The 20823-nt window shown below is 43.0% G+C and overlaps 1 protein-coding gene across 4 annotated transcripts in view; it reads right to left on the bottom strand.

The window, feature by feature from the left end:
* The window catches only part of DLG3 (discs large MAGUK scaffold protein 3), a 490171-nt gene that overhangs the window by 22356 nt on the left and 446992 nt on the right, over window positions 1-20823 (bottom strand). For all 4 annotated transcript variants that reach the window (XM_033945041.1, XM_033945038.1, XM_033945040.1 and 1 more), the window contains one exon: window positions 7344-7435. In XM_033945041.1, coding sequence (XP_033800932.1) covers window positions 7344-7435 — 92 coding nt within the window. The remainder of the gene's footprint in view (window positions 1-7343; window positions 7436-20823) is intronic.

Here is a 20823-nt window from a genome sequence, read left to right on the forward strand (position 1 = left end):
GAGTTACTGCTTGAGGAGAAGAAAACGGAGGAGGATGAAAGCCTCATATGTGTCTTACCATTTTCAGGGGCCACTAAAGTGCTTATACAAATTATGAGAAAACATTGGCACATATTAGGGCTTCATACACAGTTAAGAGAGTTCCCTATGATAGCCTTTCAGAGAGGCATGACCATTGGGCAAGTTCTAAATTTTAAGAAGTTCCATGAGTACGTTGGAATAAAGCAGGAGAGACATCAAGCGTGTGGTAAATGCCAATGGTGTAACAACGCCATAGAGGGGGGCGAGGTGGGAGGTGCCAGGTAAACACGTGACCATTGAATCTAGATCCATTACGGATTGTAACAGCAAGGGGGTGATCTATGTGATCGTATGCCCCTGCGATCTAATATATATAGGGAGGACAAATAGACCAAGTTTCAAGTTTATTTGTTATTTGATTAATCGCCTATTACAATTACTAAGCGATGTACACATAATAAAATAAATTTCTAAAATGTACATAAAAAAGAGAGTAACGTTAACAAGGGTATAAAATCATCAAAAATAAACTAATTAAAACAAGGTAAATAATACAAAAACAAGCAAACAATAGGACAAAAAGGGAGGAAATACAATGTTCGATAGGAAAGAATCAACAGTTAAGGTAAAACACAAAAGGAATGGGAGGACAAATAAATAATTGAAGATCCAAAATGCATAAAAGAGCAAATGATAAAAGAGCAATTAACGTTTCAATTAGGTATTGAACGCATCTTTAAAAAGAAAGCTCTTAAGTTGGCTTTTAAATTTTTCCAAATTCTTCTCCTCTCTTAAATAAAGTGGGAGTGAATTCCAAGTCTGTGGCGCTGTTACAGTAAAAATGAATTGCCTTCGAGTGTTAATAATTTTAAGAGAAGGAATGACCAACAAAAGTTGGTCATTAGATCTTAAAAATTTAGGAGAAATATATGGAATTAAAACTTTGTAAATAAAGGCAGGGGTTTTATATAATATTGATTTAAATGTGAGTAAAGATAATTTATATAAAATTCGGTATGATACTGGGAGCCAATGTGCCTTTTGAAGTAATGGAGTAACGTGGTCGAACTTCTTAGCCCCCATAATTAATTTAATAGAGGCATTCTGGATTATCTGCAATCTTCTGATTTCTTTTTGTGCCATTCCCTTGAATAAAGAATTGCAGTAATCGATTTTCGAAATAATCATTGAATGAATTAATATATTCAATGATTTGGGACATAAGAATTTCGAAATAGACCTTATTTGACGAAGTCTATAAAAGGAAGCCTTAACCACATAACTAACGTGGTCGTGGTAGGTTAGATTTTCATCAAGAAAAACACCTAAAATCCGAATCTTGTTTATTTGTTTGAGAGTAACCCCTTGGATAGTGATGGGAACAGCAATTTTTTGATTGTCTTTCCAGGGGAAGAGCAAGGTGTTAGTTTTGTTAATGTTTAATGACAGTCTATTATTATCAAGCCATAGATGAATCTGGTTTAGTTTCTCATTGATAACTGCAATTTCTGATGAACTGTTAGGGTCAAGAGGATGTAAAAGTTGTATATCATCAGCATAAGCAAATACGGAGAAGCCGATAGATTGGCAAAGAGTCATAAGAGGAGCAAGAAAAATATTAAACAGAAGTGGGGACAGGATAGAACCTTGTGGAATACCATAAGAGACTGAAAAACTAGCAGAAATAGAATCATTAAAGGAAACTATAGAAGATCGATTGTCTAAATAAGATCTAAACCAGAGAAGGACTTGCTCAGTAATGCCTATGGATTGTAATCTATTCAATAAGAGATCATGATCAACCGTATCAAAAGCTGCCGAAAGGTCAAGTGAGATCAGAAGAACAGAGGAATGATGATCCAGATGGTAGAGTATTGAAGAAGTCATACCTATCAGAGAATGTTCAGTAGAAAGATGTTGTCGGAAACCTGTTTGGTTTGGGTGTAGAATATTTGTTTGTTCTATAAAGTTTGATATTTGATTAAAAACAATTTTCTCTGTTATTTTTGCAAGAAATGGAATATTTGAAATTGGCCTGTAATTTGATTTCTCTTCAATACTTATTTTGTGATCTTTAACAATAGGGCGAATAATGGAGGTTTTCCAATCCCTAGGCATAATAATACTGTACTGTGAAGATTCGTTTGAACGAGCACAAATCACGAATAAAGAATAAAAAGAGAGAGGCTCCGATGGTTCAGCATATGTTGCAGTTGAACCATTCTGTACTAGATTTAAGATGGAGAGTCATTGATGATATTAGCGAAGGGAGGGTGGGTGGAAACATCGAGGCAGCCTTAAATGTTAAAGAACAACGTTGGATCCACCGGCTTAACACAGTGGTACCCACGGGTTTAAATATGGAAATCGAGTGGTCTACTTTGTATTGATATACTTGGGTTTGGTTTAAGAGTGTCCCCTTTAATTTTAGAGTGTAAATGTGATTGGATGCGTATTAGAGCACGCAGGGGGCGGGTCTCTAGTTACAAGTTCTTTAAATAGCAACATGAAAGACGCCGCCGCCATCTTGCAATTTAACTTCAGAGCGGGGTGGATGTCAAGCGGCTTAGGGTGAGTAAATGAGAATAAGAGCATGAAAGTTCATTTCACAGTAGGATATTGACAGCATTGTACTGATATGAGATTATCTATTTATAGTATGGATCCCTGACGAAGCGGAAGCGAAACATGTCGGGTCCTGCCGCTGTATCATAAAAGATAAGTACACATTTAATAACCAAAGATTTAAAAGTTTGTGTAAAAATAGTAACTAAAAAAGAAATCCAAAAAAGCAAACAAAAAGCGGACCGGTGAGGATTTATGCTCTCACTACTCCCTGTGAACAAAATTTGTCATAACGGATGGAGGAGGGTACTTCTGAGGTCCATTAGAAGCTTATGTATCTGAAATGAAAATGGATTAATTAGTATGTATGGTGGAGGATTCTTGAGACGGTATTGAAGAGAGATAGTTGATGTTTCAGTCTCAAGATAAATAATCAGCCTATTAGTAGTAGTTTGTTGGGAGTTTGGGCCATAAATATTTATGATGGTAAATGGGATTCCCTGATATCTGTCCTGAATGGCCATGCACCTACCTGCCTTATCCTTGTGTTCCTTTTCTATCCTTAATCCCACTCCTCTGCAAACCAAAATAGCTAAGCCCCCTTTTTTCTGCCCCCCTCCAGCCTGATGCGCCCCAACCCCTTCAAAACCTGAATGTTTCAACAAATGTTGGTCCCTCGCCCTCAAATGAGTCTCCTGTAATAATGTTATGTCGCATTTCAAACCCAATATTTCTTTTAATACAATGCTCCATTTGCCTGGATTATTGAGGCCATTCACATTCCAGGATCCTATCTTGAAATCAATAGTGTTCGCATTGTCAATTGGTTCCCTTATCCCTCTTCCCCCCCCCTCCCCAAAGCAGAAGCTGGTCGTTCCCTTCCATGACCAGACATACCTTCAGGAAATGAAATCCAACCCAGACTGCTCTGTATACTCTTACATGCTCATTCTCCAGGAGGTTTGTTTACCAGTGTTTGTCTAAGGGTTCAAAGAAGCAGAATAAGCTTTTGCAGGTGCTAGACATCAGAAGAGCTTTGCTCCACTATTTGGAAAAGACCAATGACATTCGTTTCTCAGACCACCTTTTTATTCTAACTAGTCAGACTAGATGAGGCAGACCAGCTTCAAAGGTATCTGTTTTGTAGATGGATCCACAATGATTTTGTCGGCGTACATTGGCAGTGGCAAACAGCTGCCATTCTTGCTGAGAGCACACTCTACCACAGGTGCATCCTCTTCATGAGAAGAGTCTTACATGGTTCCACCTGAGGAGATTTATAGGGCAGCTTTATGGTCTACTCTCCATACCTTTACGAAGTTCTACAGAGTGGACATAGTGGCTCGTGTGGACACTGTGTTTGGATCCTGGGTTTTATGGGCAGGCTCATATGTCTTGCCCTAGACCAGGGGTGCCCAATAGGTCAATCGCGATCGACCGGTAGCTCGCCAAGGCAATGTGAGTCGATCGCTCAGGACTCACTTTGCCTTGGCGATCTCTCGGGCCGATCAGTCTTCCTCTCCCCAACATCAATTCTGCTGTCGGAGAGGAAGTTCGGGCCAGCCAATCGCTGCCTGGCTGGGCGAAACTTCCTCTCTGACGGCAAAATTGACGTCGGGGAGAGGAATGCTGGTCGGCTCGAAGCAGGGAGAGCTTGGGGTGGCGTCGGCGTCAGCTTTATCCATTGGTGGCGGTTTGGGTCCTGTTCCCTGATGGCAGCGGCAGTGGCTTGGGGAAGGGCAGGGAGAAAGAAAGAGGAAAGAAGAGAAACAGGAAAATAAGAAAGGGGGCATGAAGAGAGAAAGAAAGAAAGGGCAGGGAGAGAGGAAGAAAAAGTTGGGGGGGGGGAATGAGGTTTGGAGGAGAGGAAGCATACAGGCTGAAAGAAAGATTGGATGCACAGTCAGAAGATGAAAGTGCAACCAGAGGCTCATAAATTCACCAGACAAGGTAGGAAAAATGATTTTATTTTAAATTTAGTGATCAAAATGTGTCTGAATTTATATCTGCTGTCTATATTTTACAATATGGTCCCCTTTTACTAAACTGCAATAGCGGTTTGTAGCGCAGGGAACCTATGAGCGTCGAGAGAGCGCTGGGCATTCAGCACAGCTCCCTGCGCTAAAAACTGCTATTGTGGTTTAGTAAAAAGGGAGGGGGGGTATTTGTCTATTTTTGTATGGTTGTTACTGAGGTGACAGTGCATAGAGTCATCTGCTTTGACCTCTGAAAAAACCCCGGAATAGGAATGATAATTAACATTTTCTATGCGTACAGTGTGCGTTGTGTTTTTTTATTTTATTGTTGGTAGATCATTTTGACTTGGTCATTTTAAAAGTAGCTCGCCGAGTCAAAAAAAGTGTGGGCACCCCTGCCCTACACAGAAGACACTGCTTTGCTATGTCACCAATTGTCTGGAATCCTTTACCTTTTGCACTACAAGGGAAAATTTGGTTCTTAGCTCAATAATTTTCTTTGTAGTAGAAGGGCAAAGGATTCCGGATCACCTGCCCTGTCAAGTTATTTTGCCTGCTTTCTGTCTCACACAGATGGGTCCAGAAATGGTATCTTTTCTAGCCAGTTGAATAAGAGGGTGGATTGTTTGTTCTCCTAGAGTTATAATGTTTGGGATAACATTGTTCACTTCATTTGTTACAGAGCAGAACAGAAATGGTTTGTGGGGAGGTATCCCCATTTCCCTCTGATGTCTCATATTATAGTGGTGATCAACTGCTTTAGTACAAACTGAAGGTGGCAGTACAGTCCACTGGAGACGGAGGTAGAACTGAAAGATGTATATGGCATCCTTCTGCAAGCAAATTGCAACCAGGGGTATAAAACCTATCATCCGGAATCCTTTGCCTTTCTGCTACAAAGAAAATTATCATGGTTAGAACCTAATTTTACAGCTATATTTCAATTGTAACCAAGCCAAGCAATGGAAGGAACCTACAGAGTATCATGTGGAGAAAAAAGCCTCAAACTTAAGTAGCAGCAGAAATACAGACACTTTTAGCTACCTTAAATCTTATCACTGGCATTAAAAAAAAACTCCACAGAGAACCCAATTTTTCCATACTAATGCTACTATTAAACAAAGAAGGAACATGAGGAAATTGCGGGGTCAAAGAAGGTTTATCTGTTTAATATGACTTTTCCAGATTTCTATTTGATGTTGAATTTTAGGGATCCTGATTGTCATACTATCAACATTCCATGTTCCTTAGATAGGAGAGCTACATAAGTACATGTAAAGGTAAATCGTGCCAAACGAACCTGATTGAGTTTTTTGATTGGGTGACCAGAGAGCTGGATCGAGGACATATGCTAGATGTAATTTACTTAGATTTCAGCAAAGCCTTTGACACAGTTCCTCATAGGAGGCTCTTGAACAAACTTGATGGGCTGACGTTAGGACCAAAACTGATGAACTGGATTAAAAACTGGTTGTCGGACAGATGCCAGAGGATGGTGGTTAATGGAAGTCGCTCGGGGGAGGGAAAGGTGAGTAATGGAGTCCCTCAGGGTTTGGTGCTGGAGCCAAACCTGTTCAATGTGTTTGTGAGTGACATTGCTGCAGGGTTAGAAGGCAAGTTTTGCCTCTTTACAGATGATACCAAGATTTGTAACAGAGTAGACACCGAGGAGGGCGTGGAAAACATGAAAAAGGATCTACAAAAGTTAGAGGAATGGTCTAATATCTGGCAACTAAAATTCAATGCAAAGAAATGCAGAGTAATGCATTTGGGGATTAATAATAGGAAGGAACCGTATATGCTGGGAGGAGAGAAGCTGATATGCACGGACGGGGAGAGGGACCTTGGGGTGATAGTGTCCGAAGATCTAAAGGCGAAAAAACAGTGTGACAAGGCAGTGGCTGCTGCCAGAAGGATTCTGGGCTGTATAAAGAGAGGCGTAGTCAGTAGAAGGAAGAAGGTGTTGTTGCCCCTGTACAGGTCATTGGTAAGGCCCCACTTGGAGTATTGTGTTCAGTTTTAGAGACCGTATCTGGCGAAGGACGTAAGAAGACTTGAGGCGGTCCAAAGGAGGGCGACGAAAATGATAGGAGGCTTGCGCCAGAAGACATATGAGGAGAGACTGGAAGCCCTGAATATGTATACCCTAGAGGAAAGGAGAGACAGGGGAGATATGATTCAGACGTTCAAATACTTAAAGGGTATTAACGTAGAACAAAATCTTTTCCAGAGAAAGGAAAATGGTAAAACCAGAGGACATAATTTGAGGTTGAGGGGTGGTAGATTCAAGAGCAATGTAAGGAAATTCTTATTTACGGAGAGGATGGTGGATGCCTGGAATGCGCTCCCGAGAGAGGTAGTGGAGAGGAAAATGGTGACCGAGTTCAAAGAAGCGTGGGATGAACATAGAGGATCTAGAATCAGAAAATAATATTAAATATTGAACTAAAGCCAGTACTGGGCAGACTTGCAGGATCTGTGTCTATATATGGCCGTTTGGGGGAGGATGGGCTGGAGTGAGCTTTGACAGAGACTTCAGTAGTTGGAACCTAAGAACAGTACCAGGCAGAGCTTTGGGTTCTTGCCCAGATATAGCTAAGGGGAAAAAAAAAAAAACCCAACAAATTTTTAGATTGAATCAGGTTGGGCAGACTAGATGGACTATTCTGGTCTTTATCTGCCTTCATCTACTATGTTACTATGTATTGCCAGCGACCCTTATCTTACGAAGTTATTTTCTTTGCCCACCCTTCACCCAACAGTGAGTTCCAGATTACTTACCTGTGAAAAATTCTCCAAATTCCTGCTCTAGTTTCATGGCTTTGTCATACATCTTATTCGCTTGTTCATATGTTTGTCTTCGATTCATTTCCCTGCCAGGCATAAAACAAAACAATTTCAAGTAATGAAATATAGATTTAGATTATAGTTTCTATCATAAGGGGATGGGAAGGATAGTCAGCATTTAATAAATTCAATGGTTACTGAGAAACATACCACAATTACAATAGAAAGGTCTTACAAAAAACAAACAACCAATACTACTATCCATTCAGTTGTGTCCGACCCTTGGATACTCTGTTGGCCAGTCCTCACCATGCTTCCCTGTTTTCAACAGCTTCTTTCAATTGTTTGATGTTCATTTCCATGTCATTCTTGATGGTATCCAGCCAACAAACAATACAAGGAACAAATAAAAGACCCCTTATCATAGTATAAAGCTACGTTAATATATCCTCAAAAAGCAAATTTACTTATCTGAAGCAGGTATTCTCCGAGGACAGAAGGTATATATTTTCATAGTACAGACAGATACCAAATATACTATCTCATTAAATTTTAAGGCACTACCTGTAGCGCGCATGTTGCCGGTGCCTTCCTGGCCGAAATCAGCTTGCGGGATTTGCAGTTCAATCACAAAGCTAAGAAGCCAACTAGGGGAGGAGAGCAGGTTGTGAGAATATATATTGTGACAGGGAAGCTCCTGTCCCAGTGAAAAGGACTGCAAAACCTATCCAGCACACAGCCCTAGAACCTGTAAAACCCGGACAGCTGGCTCAGCCAGGAGTGAAAGAGAAAAGGCAGGTCATAGCACAGCCCAAGAGCCAGATGGGGAGGGCACTGAAAACTAATAGTTTCCCCTATTACTCCTTTCCTCAAGCCCAGAAACCTAAAACCAACCCAGGAAGGGGTGGAGTCAGACCTCGGGGTGTGCCGATCAAACTGCTTCAAGTAGGAAGCAAAGAGGGCAATCAGGGGAGAAGCTCAGGTGGCTCTAATTCAGAGAGGCCAGCAACAAGCCGTGACTGCAGCTTCCCCGGAGTTCCTACTTCCCAGCCCAGAACGTTTTCCAGAGGTCAGCCCAGCAGAAGGGAAAGTGTAATCCCTGGAGGTATAGTGCCTGGCTCAACAAACCTTGGGAGGGAGACCCGTGAGATTTGCCTCAGGGAGGAAACGTTATCAGAGAGCTGACAAGCAGGCAAGGAGGGGCATGGGAGGAACAGCCTAAGAGAGGGGATTGGAGAAACAGCCTTGAGTCCCTGACTAATGAATGGGAGATGAATAGTATCCCCAATGAGAATGAGTTGGAGGAGGGCATGGATATAGGAGAGAATGAAATATAAAAGGTCCTTCCTGTTTTATGGGAAATCCAGTCCTGGTGGTTTGAAAACTCTGAGCTAGAGCAAGGCTGTGAACAGGGCAGAAGCAGCTCTGCCTAATTAAGAGAAAGTATTTCTTGGAAGTCCGTTTGCCATGCTTTCATGAAAACCCAAAGCATAAAAGAAAAGTTATGAGTTTTGTTCCTTTTGGATTGAAGCAATCGAGGAGAAACCAGAGTGCCAGCACAAGGGGTGCCCGGCTGTATGGGAGAAGGAACAGTGGCTGGGAAATGCCAGCAATTCCCCAGGAGGGAAAATTAGGGGTCAGAGAAACTAAAGACACATTTGAATTCTTGTTTTGAATATGCCTTTTTTCTGTTTGCAAGAACTGTTTGGATTCTGATCCTAAAGCCCAAGACAGGTTGCCTGGACTTGAGCAAGTGTGATTGCATTAGTGAACCTTGAGAATTAATTACTTGTTTGAACCATTTTTTTTCCTTTCTCCTGGAAGTACCAATAAATCTGAGAGCAGTTTTCCTGAAAATCCTTTTTCCTGGTTTTTCTTTCTACCAGCCATATAAAAGAAGCTACATAAATCTACCTGTGGTCCGAGGCGGGTTTCCCACCTACTCGGGGACTGGCCCGGCCACAATATCTACTGTTCTTGGAGAACACCTGCTACAGGCAAGTAACTTTGCTTTCTCTGAGGACTCCCAAGCTGCTAGAAAAGAGGATGAGAAACCAACAACAAAAATTCACCACCAAGAATTCCACAGAAGCAAAAGGTAAATTCCAAAACAATAATGGACTGTGGAACTGATGTTCTAGATCAGTGTTCTTCAACTGCCGGTCCATGGACCGGTGTCGGTCTGCAGAAATTTCCTGCCAGTCCGCAGGGCCAGCACGTGCATCGGGCCCCATTCAGTGCTTTTCAGCCACGGGTCCATGGTGCGATCAACGCAGCATTGTCTTCGGGCCGGCTCTCTCTTCCTGAGTGCTCCAGTGCACAAAGCTGTGAGAAGAGGCTCCAACATGCGACCTGCGCCTGAACCAGAAGCCTTCTTTCTGATGTCGCAACATCAGAGGGAAGGCTTCCAGATGAGATGTGGGACACACATAGGAGCCTCTTCCCACAGCTTTGTGCACTGCAGCACTCAGGAAGAGGGAGCCGGCCCAAAGGTAACACCGGCACAGCATGGAGGGAGGGAGACAACAACGGTAGGGGGAATGTCTGTTCAGGAAGAATTGCATTTGTTTCTTTTCCTCTGGGGCTGTAGTGCTTGCAGAGTCTTGCATCTTAGGGTTTGTTTGTAAATATTAGTACTTTTAGGGCTCCTTTTAAAAAGGTGTGTTAGGGCCTTAACGCGCGGAATAGTGTGTGCTAAAATGCCCCATGAGCTAGCCGCTACCGCCTCCTTTTAAGCAGGCCGTAATTTTTCGGCTTGCGCACGCTGCTAATCTTGTGCGTGTACTAAAAACGCTAGCGCACCTTAGTAAAAGAAGCCTTTTGGTCCTGCATTTGCATGGGATTATCTGTTTTCTGGTAGGAATGAATGTTGAAAAGCATAGTGTGCTTTGTGTAGTTTAATTTTGTGGTTAACCACTCATTATGTGTTGTTAATACGATTATATTGTGTGTGTGTATATAATAATAATAATAATAACTTTATTCTTCTATACCGCCACAATCTTGCGACTTCTAGGCGGTTTACAATCAAGAGAGCTGGACATTCAGCGAAATACAATAAGTAGATATTCAGAGGAAATATAGAGAGCAGAGACCTTAAGAGGCAATAGTATAGAAATACAATTTGCTGAGCAAAAATGTAATATGTACATTTTAGTAGGTAATGTCCGAAAGGACCTGTTGGGGATAAATAGCAACGTAAAGTTACGATAAGATGAAGATAACAGATTATATTTATAACAGTGCTGTAAGTTCAGGTGGAATAGGGAGGGGGGAGGGAGAGGGAAAGCGGGTCAATTGTTTAGGTATTTCTGGAACAGGTATGTTTTTAGGCGTTTCCTGAATTCCCCGTATGTAGTGGGCGAAAGCAGTTGGTCTAGGTCTTTGCCCCATAGGACTGCTTGGTGAGAGAGAAGGTGTTCGTGGTGTTTTTTCATTTTCCCCTCTAAGTGGAGGGGAAATGAGTTTTGGGTATGTGTTTCTCTTGAGTTTGTTATTAGAAAATGCGAAAAGGTCCGTTATGTACTTGGGGGTCAGGCCTTATAGTACTTTGAAGCAGAGGCAGGCAAATTCCGTTGGTAGCTAGTGCAGCTGCCAATAGTAGGGTGTCACGTGGTCGAATTTCTTCAGCCCGAAGATAAGTCTGACCGCAGCATTTTGCATTATTTGGAGACGTCTCATATTCTTTTGTGAGATTGCTAGATAGGCGATGTTGCAGTAGTCAAGCTGACTCAGTATGAGGGATTGCACTAGGATTCTGAATGTTGACGTATCGAAGTATGATTTAATGGTTCTGAGTTTCCAGAGAGTAAGGAAACCTTTTCTGAACAGGGAATCCACTTGTTCCTTCATTGTTAGGCATTGGTCTAGAATAACACCTAGTATTTTCATGGTGGGCTGAATAGGGTAGTTGAGTTTATTGATGCATAGTGGGGTTTTATTGTCAAGCGGGTGAGGGGAGGCAACGAAGAATTTTGTTTTTTCTGGGTTGAGTTTGAGCTTGAAATCTGTCATCCATTGTTCCATCTCATTTATGGCATCGGATGCCTTGGGAATGGTTTCCGAGATGGAGTTGGCGAATGGGATGATGATCATAAAGTCATCTGCATAGCTGAATAGTTTTATTCCTAGTTGGGTTAGTTTCACACCTAATGAGGCCATGTAGATATTGAAAAGCAGTGGGGAAAGCAGTGACTCTTGTGGCACTCCGGATGAGTTGCTCCAGGTGTCGGAGTGTTCGTTGTTAAAGCGTACCTAGTAAGAATGGGATGTGAGGAAGCCACGAAACCAGTTTAGCACCTCAGCTCTGATACCAATGGCGTCTAAGCTTTGCATCATTTTCTCATGGTCTACCAAGTCGAATGCAGAGCTCATGTCGAATTGCATGATCAGGGCGTTGAGGCCCTTACTAAATAATAGGTGAAGATAGTCTAGGATGGCAGCGATTACTGTCTCCGTACTAAATAGGGTTCTAAAGCCGGTTTGAGTTTCATGCAGGAGAGAGAATTGATTAAGGTAGTCCATTAGTTGGGTGTGTACTAGTCCTTCCATGATTTTTACAATGAATGGGATAGATGCTATTGGTCTGTAGTTTGTTATTAGCGCTGAGGATTCTTTTCTATTTTCTGGGATGGGGGTTATTATTATGTGGCCGTTGTTAGTGAGGAAAGTCCCATTTTTTAGGTTGTGGGTTAGGTAGTGTAATAGTGATATTTTGAATTCTGGTGGTGCCACTTTCATAATCTCCAGAGGGCACGTATCTAGGATGCAGTGAGATTTAGAGTATTTGTTGTACAGTTTCGTGTAGGTATTCCATTCTGGATCTAGAAAGGAACTCCAGATCATGTCTGTAGGTATTTCATTGTTATGTGAGTTAGCTATTTGGTAGTTGCTGGGGATGATTGTTACATCGTTATTGCTTATACAGTTATTTTTTAGGTTTTTAATTTTGGAATCAAAATATAGAGCTAGGTCCTTCGCGGTGGGTAACTTCGTGTTGTGCTCAGGTGTGGTGTAGCGGGTGGTGTCAAATAGGTTTGTGACTATGTTGAATAACTCTTTTGTATTGATTCCTTGTGAACCTTTGCATGATAAGTTAATTTTGGTGGAGTAGAACGCTTTGCGTTTGTCTTTTATCAGTTGTTTGTAGGTTTTTATGTAGGCTCTCCATTTGTTGCGGTCTGTCAGTTCTCCTGTTTTATTCCAAATCCTTTCTAGTCGCCTAGCTGTTTGTTTCGTTTTTAATAGTTCGGTGTCGAACCATTTGTTGTATTTGTTTGCGTTGCTTTTGCTTTTATGTATGGGGGCGATTTTATCTAGGATGGAAGTACTGGTTGTATTCCAATGGTCCCAGAAGTCTATTCCTTCCTCTATTACTGTATGCGGTTTGTATTCTGACCAGTATTCTTCTGGATTAATATAACCTCTTGTTTGATGTTCTTTTTTTATCATCAGATGTGTTTTAGATTTTCGGTGTGACCAGACCAGCTTAAAATAATAGGTGAAGTGGTCGGACCAGATGTCGTGATGCCAGGTGCCTTCAGTCAGAGAGATGATTGGGTCAAGGTTTTCCTTTGTGGACATGGCAACTAGGTCTAAATGATGGCCTTTTTCGTGAGTTTGTGTGGGTACGGGGATGTTGTAGTTGAGTAGAGCTAGGAAGTTTTTAAGCTCTATTGCTCTGTGTTGTTCTCTTCGTCTAGGTGTAAATTTATGTTCCCTGTGATGATGTTGTAGTTGGGGCTGATAGAATTGTGCAGGAGGAATTCGCAGAAGTCTTCTTTGGCTTTGGGCCAGCTTTTAGGCGGGATGTAGAATAGTATGCTGGATAAGGATTCTTCTAGCTGGGTATTATTGATTTTACAGGCTAGGATTTCTAGGTTGTCGGTCATTTTAGAATCTAGAAGTTCGAACTCGAATCCTTCTTTAATGTAATGTAATGTAATGTAAATGTAATGTAATTCATTTCTTATATACCGCTACATCCGTTAGGTTCTAAGCGGTTTACAGAAAATATACATTAAGATTAGAAATAAGAAAGGTACTTGGAAAATTCCCTTACTGTCCCGAAGGCTCACAATCTAACTAAAGTACCTGGAGGGTAATAGAGAAGTGAAAAGTAGAGTTAGAGGAAAAATAAAAATAAAATAAACATTTTAAAAAGACAGCATTGATCTAAATACTTTGGAAGGTAGAGGAGAGGAGAGAAAGGAATAGAAGCAGAATGGGTCAGCGTCAGTGATGAAGTGGAGCAAGTAAGTTTAGGAGGAGCGATTGACGTATCCAGAAAGGGCTTCTTCAGGGAAGAGACTTGGCCGACAGTCCCAGGATGCCTATGTCTCCTCCCCTGCGATGTTCTCCCATCCATGCATTCCCTCCCAGACACACTGCCCGTGCCCCAGCTGGCTAATCCTCCTCCTTTTTTTTCTGTGTGGTTTAATGTAAGGATTTTGAAATTGTTTGGTAGAAGATCAGATATAATAGGATCATCTTCAGATAGTAACCAAGTTTCAGTAGAAAGAGGCAGGCTATTTGTTTGCTGGTGATCCAGTCATTTATGAGGAATGCCTTGTTTCTAACAGATCTGGTATTAAGATATGCACATGGGATGGAGGTGGTTGCAGCATTTACTGTTGAGTTAGTGGTTTTGATGGTTTTTATTTCCCTTATTCTTTTTTTAAGGGTATGGTGGTGTCTTTTTTTATATGAGATTACATTAATATGATTTGTAGTATCTTTTTGCAGGTTGGTGAAATACTATGGTATAGGATAGAACAGGGTGGTGGATGGATTGTAATTGAGGGTAGAGAGAGTGAACATCTTTGATGTTACCACTTATTAGGTAGATCAGTAGGATTAGTAGGAGATTCATGATTGGGAGGTAGATTGAGTATTCCTGAAGTCCTGAGGCAGGGGAAGGTTTTGTTTCCCTAGAATTTTTTTTTTTTTTTTGTGACCCGGGAGAGGAAGGTGCTCAAGGAGACCTGGCTAGCTGATCCAGGTGGGATTAGTTCTTAGGAGGTCCAGGTAGTAGCGACTAATAATTGGGCATGTTTCTTATAGATATTCCTGCGACTGATTAATGTGTCACTTGCAGTTGACTCTTGTGGTTGATCAGCTGCTACTAATACATTCGACTAACATATGCAACTAACTTGTTGTACATGCATCTAACAATTATATATGCGCTTAACAGTTACTTTGTGCCTAATAGTATATATGAAAAATGAATGGAAAAAATGGTGTTACAATTAGTACTATTATGGGGGTGGGGTCTGCGGCGGAGATTGGGGGAGATGGGCACGACTTAGCCCAGTGTTCTTCAACTGCCAGTCCACAAAATAATTATTTTTCCGCCGGTCCACAGGGGTCAAAAGGTTGAAGAACACTGTCCTAGATGACAAAGTTTGCTCTCTAGATCTTAAGGAAGCGTACACACACATCCCCATTCTACAATCCACCAGACAATTCCTCCGATTTCTAATAGGTCAGCATCATCTCCAATACGACAACTACTACTACTATGAATTATTTCTATAGCGCTGCACAGTCACAAAGAATAAGAAAACAGTCCCTGCTCAAAAGAGCTAACAATCTAAACAGGCAAGACAGACAAGCAGGATACAGTCAAGGTGCTTCCATCTGGCCTAGCATCAGCACTAGAGAATGACACGGTGACAAAATTCATCACCGCTCCCGTCCCTGCGGATAACTGCGGAAAACCATCTTCATGTCATTCTTTAAGGAGAGAGGGAAGAATCAGAGTATAATTGGGCATAACCACTGACCCGCAAGCTTTGCTTTGAAGAATGCTGGTGTAGAAGGACTGAGGTTGAAATAGACACTAGAAAATGACATGGGATTATTTCCCGCGGTTATCTGCGGGGACGGGAACGGTGATGAATTTTGTCTAATCAGCACCCAGAGTGTTCACTCCATCATTCCTCTCTTACAGCTTCTCATGTATTCCTCTATCTGCACAACTGGTTGATAAGTGTCCTCACCTCAACCACTGCATCCAAATGTCTCCTAGAACTACACTGGGCAACATGCATTTTGCTACTGGAGTTCTGTCATCTGTACCTTAACAAGGGCCACATGCTGACTCGAAATTGGAAAACAGTTTTTGTCTATCACATCCTGTTTTTAAGTTATGCGTCAATTTGTGTTTATATCATTTTCATCAATAACACTACCGTGAAACGTCAGTATTTTACTGTTTCTGTAATACAATATTGCATTTTAGGACAGCTCATCGATCACATATACCAGTAATTTGAAAGTTAATACTAAAAAGTGATTGTGCTGCTTTTTCTTCCTGTGAATTTTTATATTTTGTTTGGTTTTGTCTAAGATATTATAATTATTATGAACAGATGAGGTTGTGTTAACCCTCTTGACAATTTCTGTTATGTCTGCGGACAATTTACTGCACAAGATCAGTGAAAGAATCTGTCCAGCAGACTTCAAAGTGCATACAAGAATTATTTTGGCTGAAAAGTTAACAACCAAGCTAAAGCGTGGGCACCTCATATGTGCTGCGCTGTCTGTTATTCCAGATTAACAGCATTCATGCTGGTTGTTCAGAATTTTCTTGGTGATCAGAGACTTATGCTTCTTCCCACCCAAGCTTGATGATGTCCGCGACAAGCATGGGGAAAGATTTCATCAAGATATCAAGGTGATGGAAAGCAGATATCAGGGAAAGTTCAATCTCAGTATAATGGGAGACTATTGTCAGTTCTTGCAAAGAGAGACAAATGTACAGTACAAGCATAAAAGCAAGTGTCTCAAACATTTCTGGACATGCTGACATCACTTTTGTTTGAGTTAAGAGAGGCGTAAATATATGCTGTAACACATCTCCTTATTGTCTTCATATTTGTTTTCAGAGTAAACTCCTTAACACAAGTTTGGTGGGACACAGTTCATACTTGCAATATTGTGCCAATTATAATAATAATAATTTATTTTTTTATATACCGCCAAAGCCTTAATAGTTTGAGGCGGTTTACAATAAGAGGTGCCGGACAATCAGTGAATTGGTTACATTACAAAGTCATCAAATATAAGGTACAGGATGGGAGTAGTGAAACACTATAAGATTCTTAGGTTACTATCGATTAAACAAATTCGTTTTAATTGATTTTCTAAAATTTAAGTAGGATGGGGAATGCATGATAATGTTACCCAGCCAGTCGTTCCATTTACCTGCCTGGGAGGCAAGAGTTCTGTACAGGAATCTTTTGTAGCGGCAATCCTTTAATGAAGGATAGGTGAACATATGAATTCTGCGTGTGGCCCTAATAGCACTGTCCAGATTAAATTGAGAAACCAGGTACATAGGGGCCAGGCCAAATATTGATTTATAACAAAGGCAAAAAAATTTAAACAAAACTCGTGTTTCCAGGGGTGCCAGTGGAGATTTTGATAATAGGGACTAATATGTTCCCATTTTCTCAACCCAAAAATCAGTCGAACTGCCAAATTTTGAATGACTCGGAGCCTTTAGAGGGTTTTTTTGAAGGTTTCCAAATAAATGATGTTACAGTAGTCAAGTATGCTTAGAATGGAAGATTGAACCAATAAGCGGAATGATACTGCGTCAAAATATTTTCTGATGGTTCTGAGTTTCCATAATATCGAGAAGCATTTCCTAACCAATAAATCTGTGTGTACATTTAGGGTAAGGTGTCGGTCCAGAGTCACTCCCAGAATTTTTATGGAATCTTCGATAGGGAAGGCCTGACCATTCACAAAAATCGTTAAGCCTTTAAAATAAGGCAAACTGTCTAAAAAATCAGTAACGTGTATCTCAGAAACCTGACGTGCTAGCTGAACTTCAATTACAGATCTGAAATCAGCATCATTAAATTAACTAAGAACACTTCTTAAATTCCCAGTAGCAAAGAAAAACTTTTTTTTGTTGTTGACCATTGCTATTAGGGTTTGCAGTCAGTTATCAGAAGTCCCATCTTCACCCGTGCCAGAATATAGATTTCATCAGAGCTCACCTAGATACAATACAAACTCGAACATTTCTCCCTCAACAATGACTGGACACCCTTCTTCACCTTTGCCAACATGTCTCATCTCTCCAAACCATCACAGCTTGACAGTTAATGCAGCTCTTTGGTCACATCAACAGTTCATGCGAGTCCATTTGCACATCTACATATCAGAGATGCTCAATGGGCTCTAGCTTCTCAGTGGTCGCAGGCTACAGACCCACTCTCACAACGTCTCCAGGTCACCTCCCCACTCTGTCACTCTCTTCACTGGTGGTTACAACCTATCCAGAGGCCACCTTTTCCACGCTCCCCTGTATTAGAAAGCCAATCCCCTGTCCAGGCCATCCTGCAAGAACTCCAAGATGTTAAGCAGAGAAGCGTAAGAAGAGACCACTCCACGCGCTCCACACCAGTCCTCAAAGATACGCCATACCCGCACATAAGCCCGGGATATGGAAAGTCTCCGAGACCCCAAGAGGGTAGAGATCACTTTATCTGAATATCCCTTCTTACCTAGGCGTTCCCTTTCAAGAGCCAAGCCGTAAGACAAAAGGGACCCGGATCGAACATGGAAATAGGGCCCTGAGTCAGTAGATTAGGCGAAAGAGGTGGAAGAAGAGGATCCGACACTAGATGTTGCACCAGATCCACATACCATGGACATCGGGACCAATCCGTAGCCACCAGAAACACAAGGCCCGGGTGACGAACAATGCGGAGAAAAACTCTGCCCACTAATGGCCATAAAGGTAACACATACAACAGCCCCTCCGTTGGCCATGGTTGAACCACAGCATCCAGACCCTCGGCCTGACCGTCTCTGCGATGACTGAAGAAGCGGGGTGTTTTGGCGTTGACACACGTGGCCATCAGGGGCTGACCCCAAGACTGCACTATCAACTGAAAGGCCATATGGCTTAGACACTACTCTCTGGGATCTAGCACGCGACAACTGAGGAAGTCTGCCTGAACATTCTCCACTCCAGCTATGTGGGAGGTTAAGATGTCCTGAAGATGAAACTTTGCCCAGACCATGAGCAGAGCCACTTTCTGCGCTACCTGAGTGCTCTTAGTGCCCCCCTGACGAGTGACATATGCCACCGCCGTGGCATTGTCCGACAGAACTCTGACTGACTTGTCTGACAAGAAGGAGCAGAAACCTAACAACGCCAGACGAATGGCTCTGGTCTCCAGCACATTGATCGACCAGGAAGCCTCCTCTGTGGACCAGGTGCTCTGAGCTGAGAGACCTAGATACTGAGCTCCCCAACCGAGGATACTGGCATCCGTGAGAATCACTGTCCACTGTGGTTGATCCAGACTCGTCCCTTGAACAAGATGAGAGGTCTGAAGCCACCAACGAAGACTGCAGCGTGCCAAGCCTCTCAGAGCAACAGGGAGATCCAGACTGTGCCTCTGGGATGACCACCTCTGAAGCAGAGCATATTGAAGAGGACGCAAGTGGGCCCACATCCACCTTACTACGTCTAGAGAAGTCGCCATCGACCCCCCAAGACTTGGAGGAAATCCTGAGCCCTAGAACATTGGGACACCATAAGCAGGCAAATCTGAGATTGCAATTTGCTTACCTGGGCCTCTGGGAGGAAGACCTTCCCCAAGGAGGTGTCGAACAGAACCCCAAGGTACTCCAGACGCTGAGATGGGACCAACTGACTCTTGGAAAGGTTGACCACCCATCCCAGCAACTGCAGAAACTCCACTACCCGAGCCGTGATCCGGGTGATCTCCTGCAACGACTTCACCTGAATTAACCAGTCGTCCAGGAAGGGATGCACCAGAAATCCCTCTGTCCGCAACCATAACCTTGGTGAACATCCGGGAAGCCGAGGCCAGGCCAAAAGGAAGCATACAGAACTGATAGTGCTGACCCAAGATCGCAAAGCGAAGAAAGCGCTGATGGGAGGCCCAAATTGGAACAAGCAAATAGGCCTCTGCCAGATTGAAAGAAGTCAGGAACTCCCCCCGCTGAACTGCCAGAAGGACAGAACACAGTGTTTACATGTGAAAAGAGGGAATTTTGAGAGCCCTGTTGACCCCTTATAAATCCAAAACGGGTCGAAAGGTCCCCTCCTTCTTGGGCACCACAAAGTAAATTGAGTACCTGCTGGTGCTGCACTCCTGAGAGGGTACTGTAACAACTGCTTTGAGATCTAGCAAGGGTTGAAGGGTCTGGCGAAAGGCCTGCATCTTCCATGCCGCCGGACACGGAGAGGCTATAAAATGATCTGGCAGAGAGCGGGCAAATTCCAGTGCATAACCACCACACCATCTCTAGGACCCACTAATCGGATGTGATCTCGGCCCACTTGAGAAAAAACTTGCACAGCTGGGCACCCACCGGAACCAAGCGTCTGCAAGGAGTCATTGGGCAGGACAGGCAGCCAGGGAACCAGCAGGGAGATTCCCAGCCCCCCAATGGGCCCCACCGAAAGGACTGCATAAGCTAATAAAAATGACCCTGGGAAAACCCTGAAGCCTGGAAAGTAGCAGCCCCACGCTGCCTCTTGCTGGCCGGCCACTGCCACTCCTGCTTTAGGGGGTGAGGGGGGAGGTTCAGTCGGGAAGTGCTGCAGCAGCATCCTCCAGCTTCCCCTCTGGCCTCCCTTTACTTAATTACAGCAGCCAAGTGAGCACGAGCGCTTAAGAGTTCCAGAAAGAAGAGTTCCCCAGCCACAAGCCTCACCCTTCCTATGCATGCTAGTGACAGCACATACCTAGCTTCTTCCTACTTCCACCCTGCCCGCAACGAGCCCGAGCCTGTACCTGTCAAGAGGCACTAGCATTTTTCAGCTAAGGAAGGGGGGTTAGAGAAGGAGTTAGAAACGGGGATTGTGGGAAGGGAGCGCAGCCCCGACCAGCCACCAGAGTGCATTTAAGTGTATATGCTGCCTTCTTCCCTCGTCTATCTTCAGCTTCACGGATATCTTCGACTTTTTGGAGCCCCTATAATGATGAGGAGGAGCTCACTAGCCCTACCTCCCTTCTTGCTTCAACCATTGGCTGAGCTGCAGGGAAGATCCACCACTGCTAGTTTGCCCCAATTAGCATTAAGCAGGAAGCCTGGGCACAGACGCCCGAACATTCTCCATTTTGTTCCATATTTGAATCATAAATCGGAGCAAAAAGAGAACCTGTGGTGTAGTGAGATATTCCTGTATATGGGCGATCAATCTTGGTGAGTCTTCAGATCTGGAGGAATATACTCGTCTGGTCTCCTTTTACGTCTTGGTACAAGCAGTGGTATATCTAGAGATTATGACACCCAGGGCGATCATTTTTGAACAATACCCCCCCTACATGTAATTAAGTAAAGGTAAGACTGAGAGGCCAGGGGGGAACATGCAGGCCTTCAGGGGGAGACAGGCCTTTGGGGGGGTACACAGAGGGAGGGAGGGAAGGGGGTTCAAAGAGATGTTAATATGCCAGAATGGAGGGGGGGGAAT

Source organism: Geotrypetes seraphini, chromosome 5, assembly GCF_902459505.1.
Source record: "Geotrypetes seraphini chromosome 5, aGeoSer1.1, whole genome shotgun sequence".
In the NCBI taxonomy this organism is placed as follows: domain Eukaryota; kingdom Metazoa; phylum Chordata; class Amphibia; order Gymnophiona; family Dermophiidae; genus Geotrypetes; species Geotrypetes seraphini.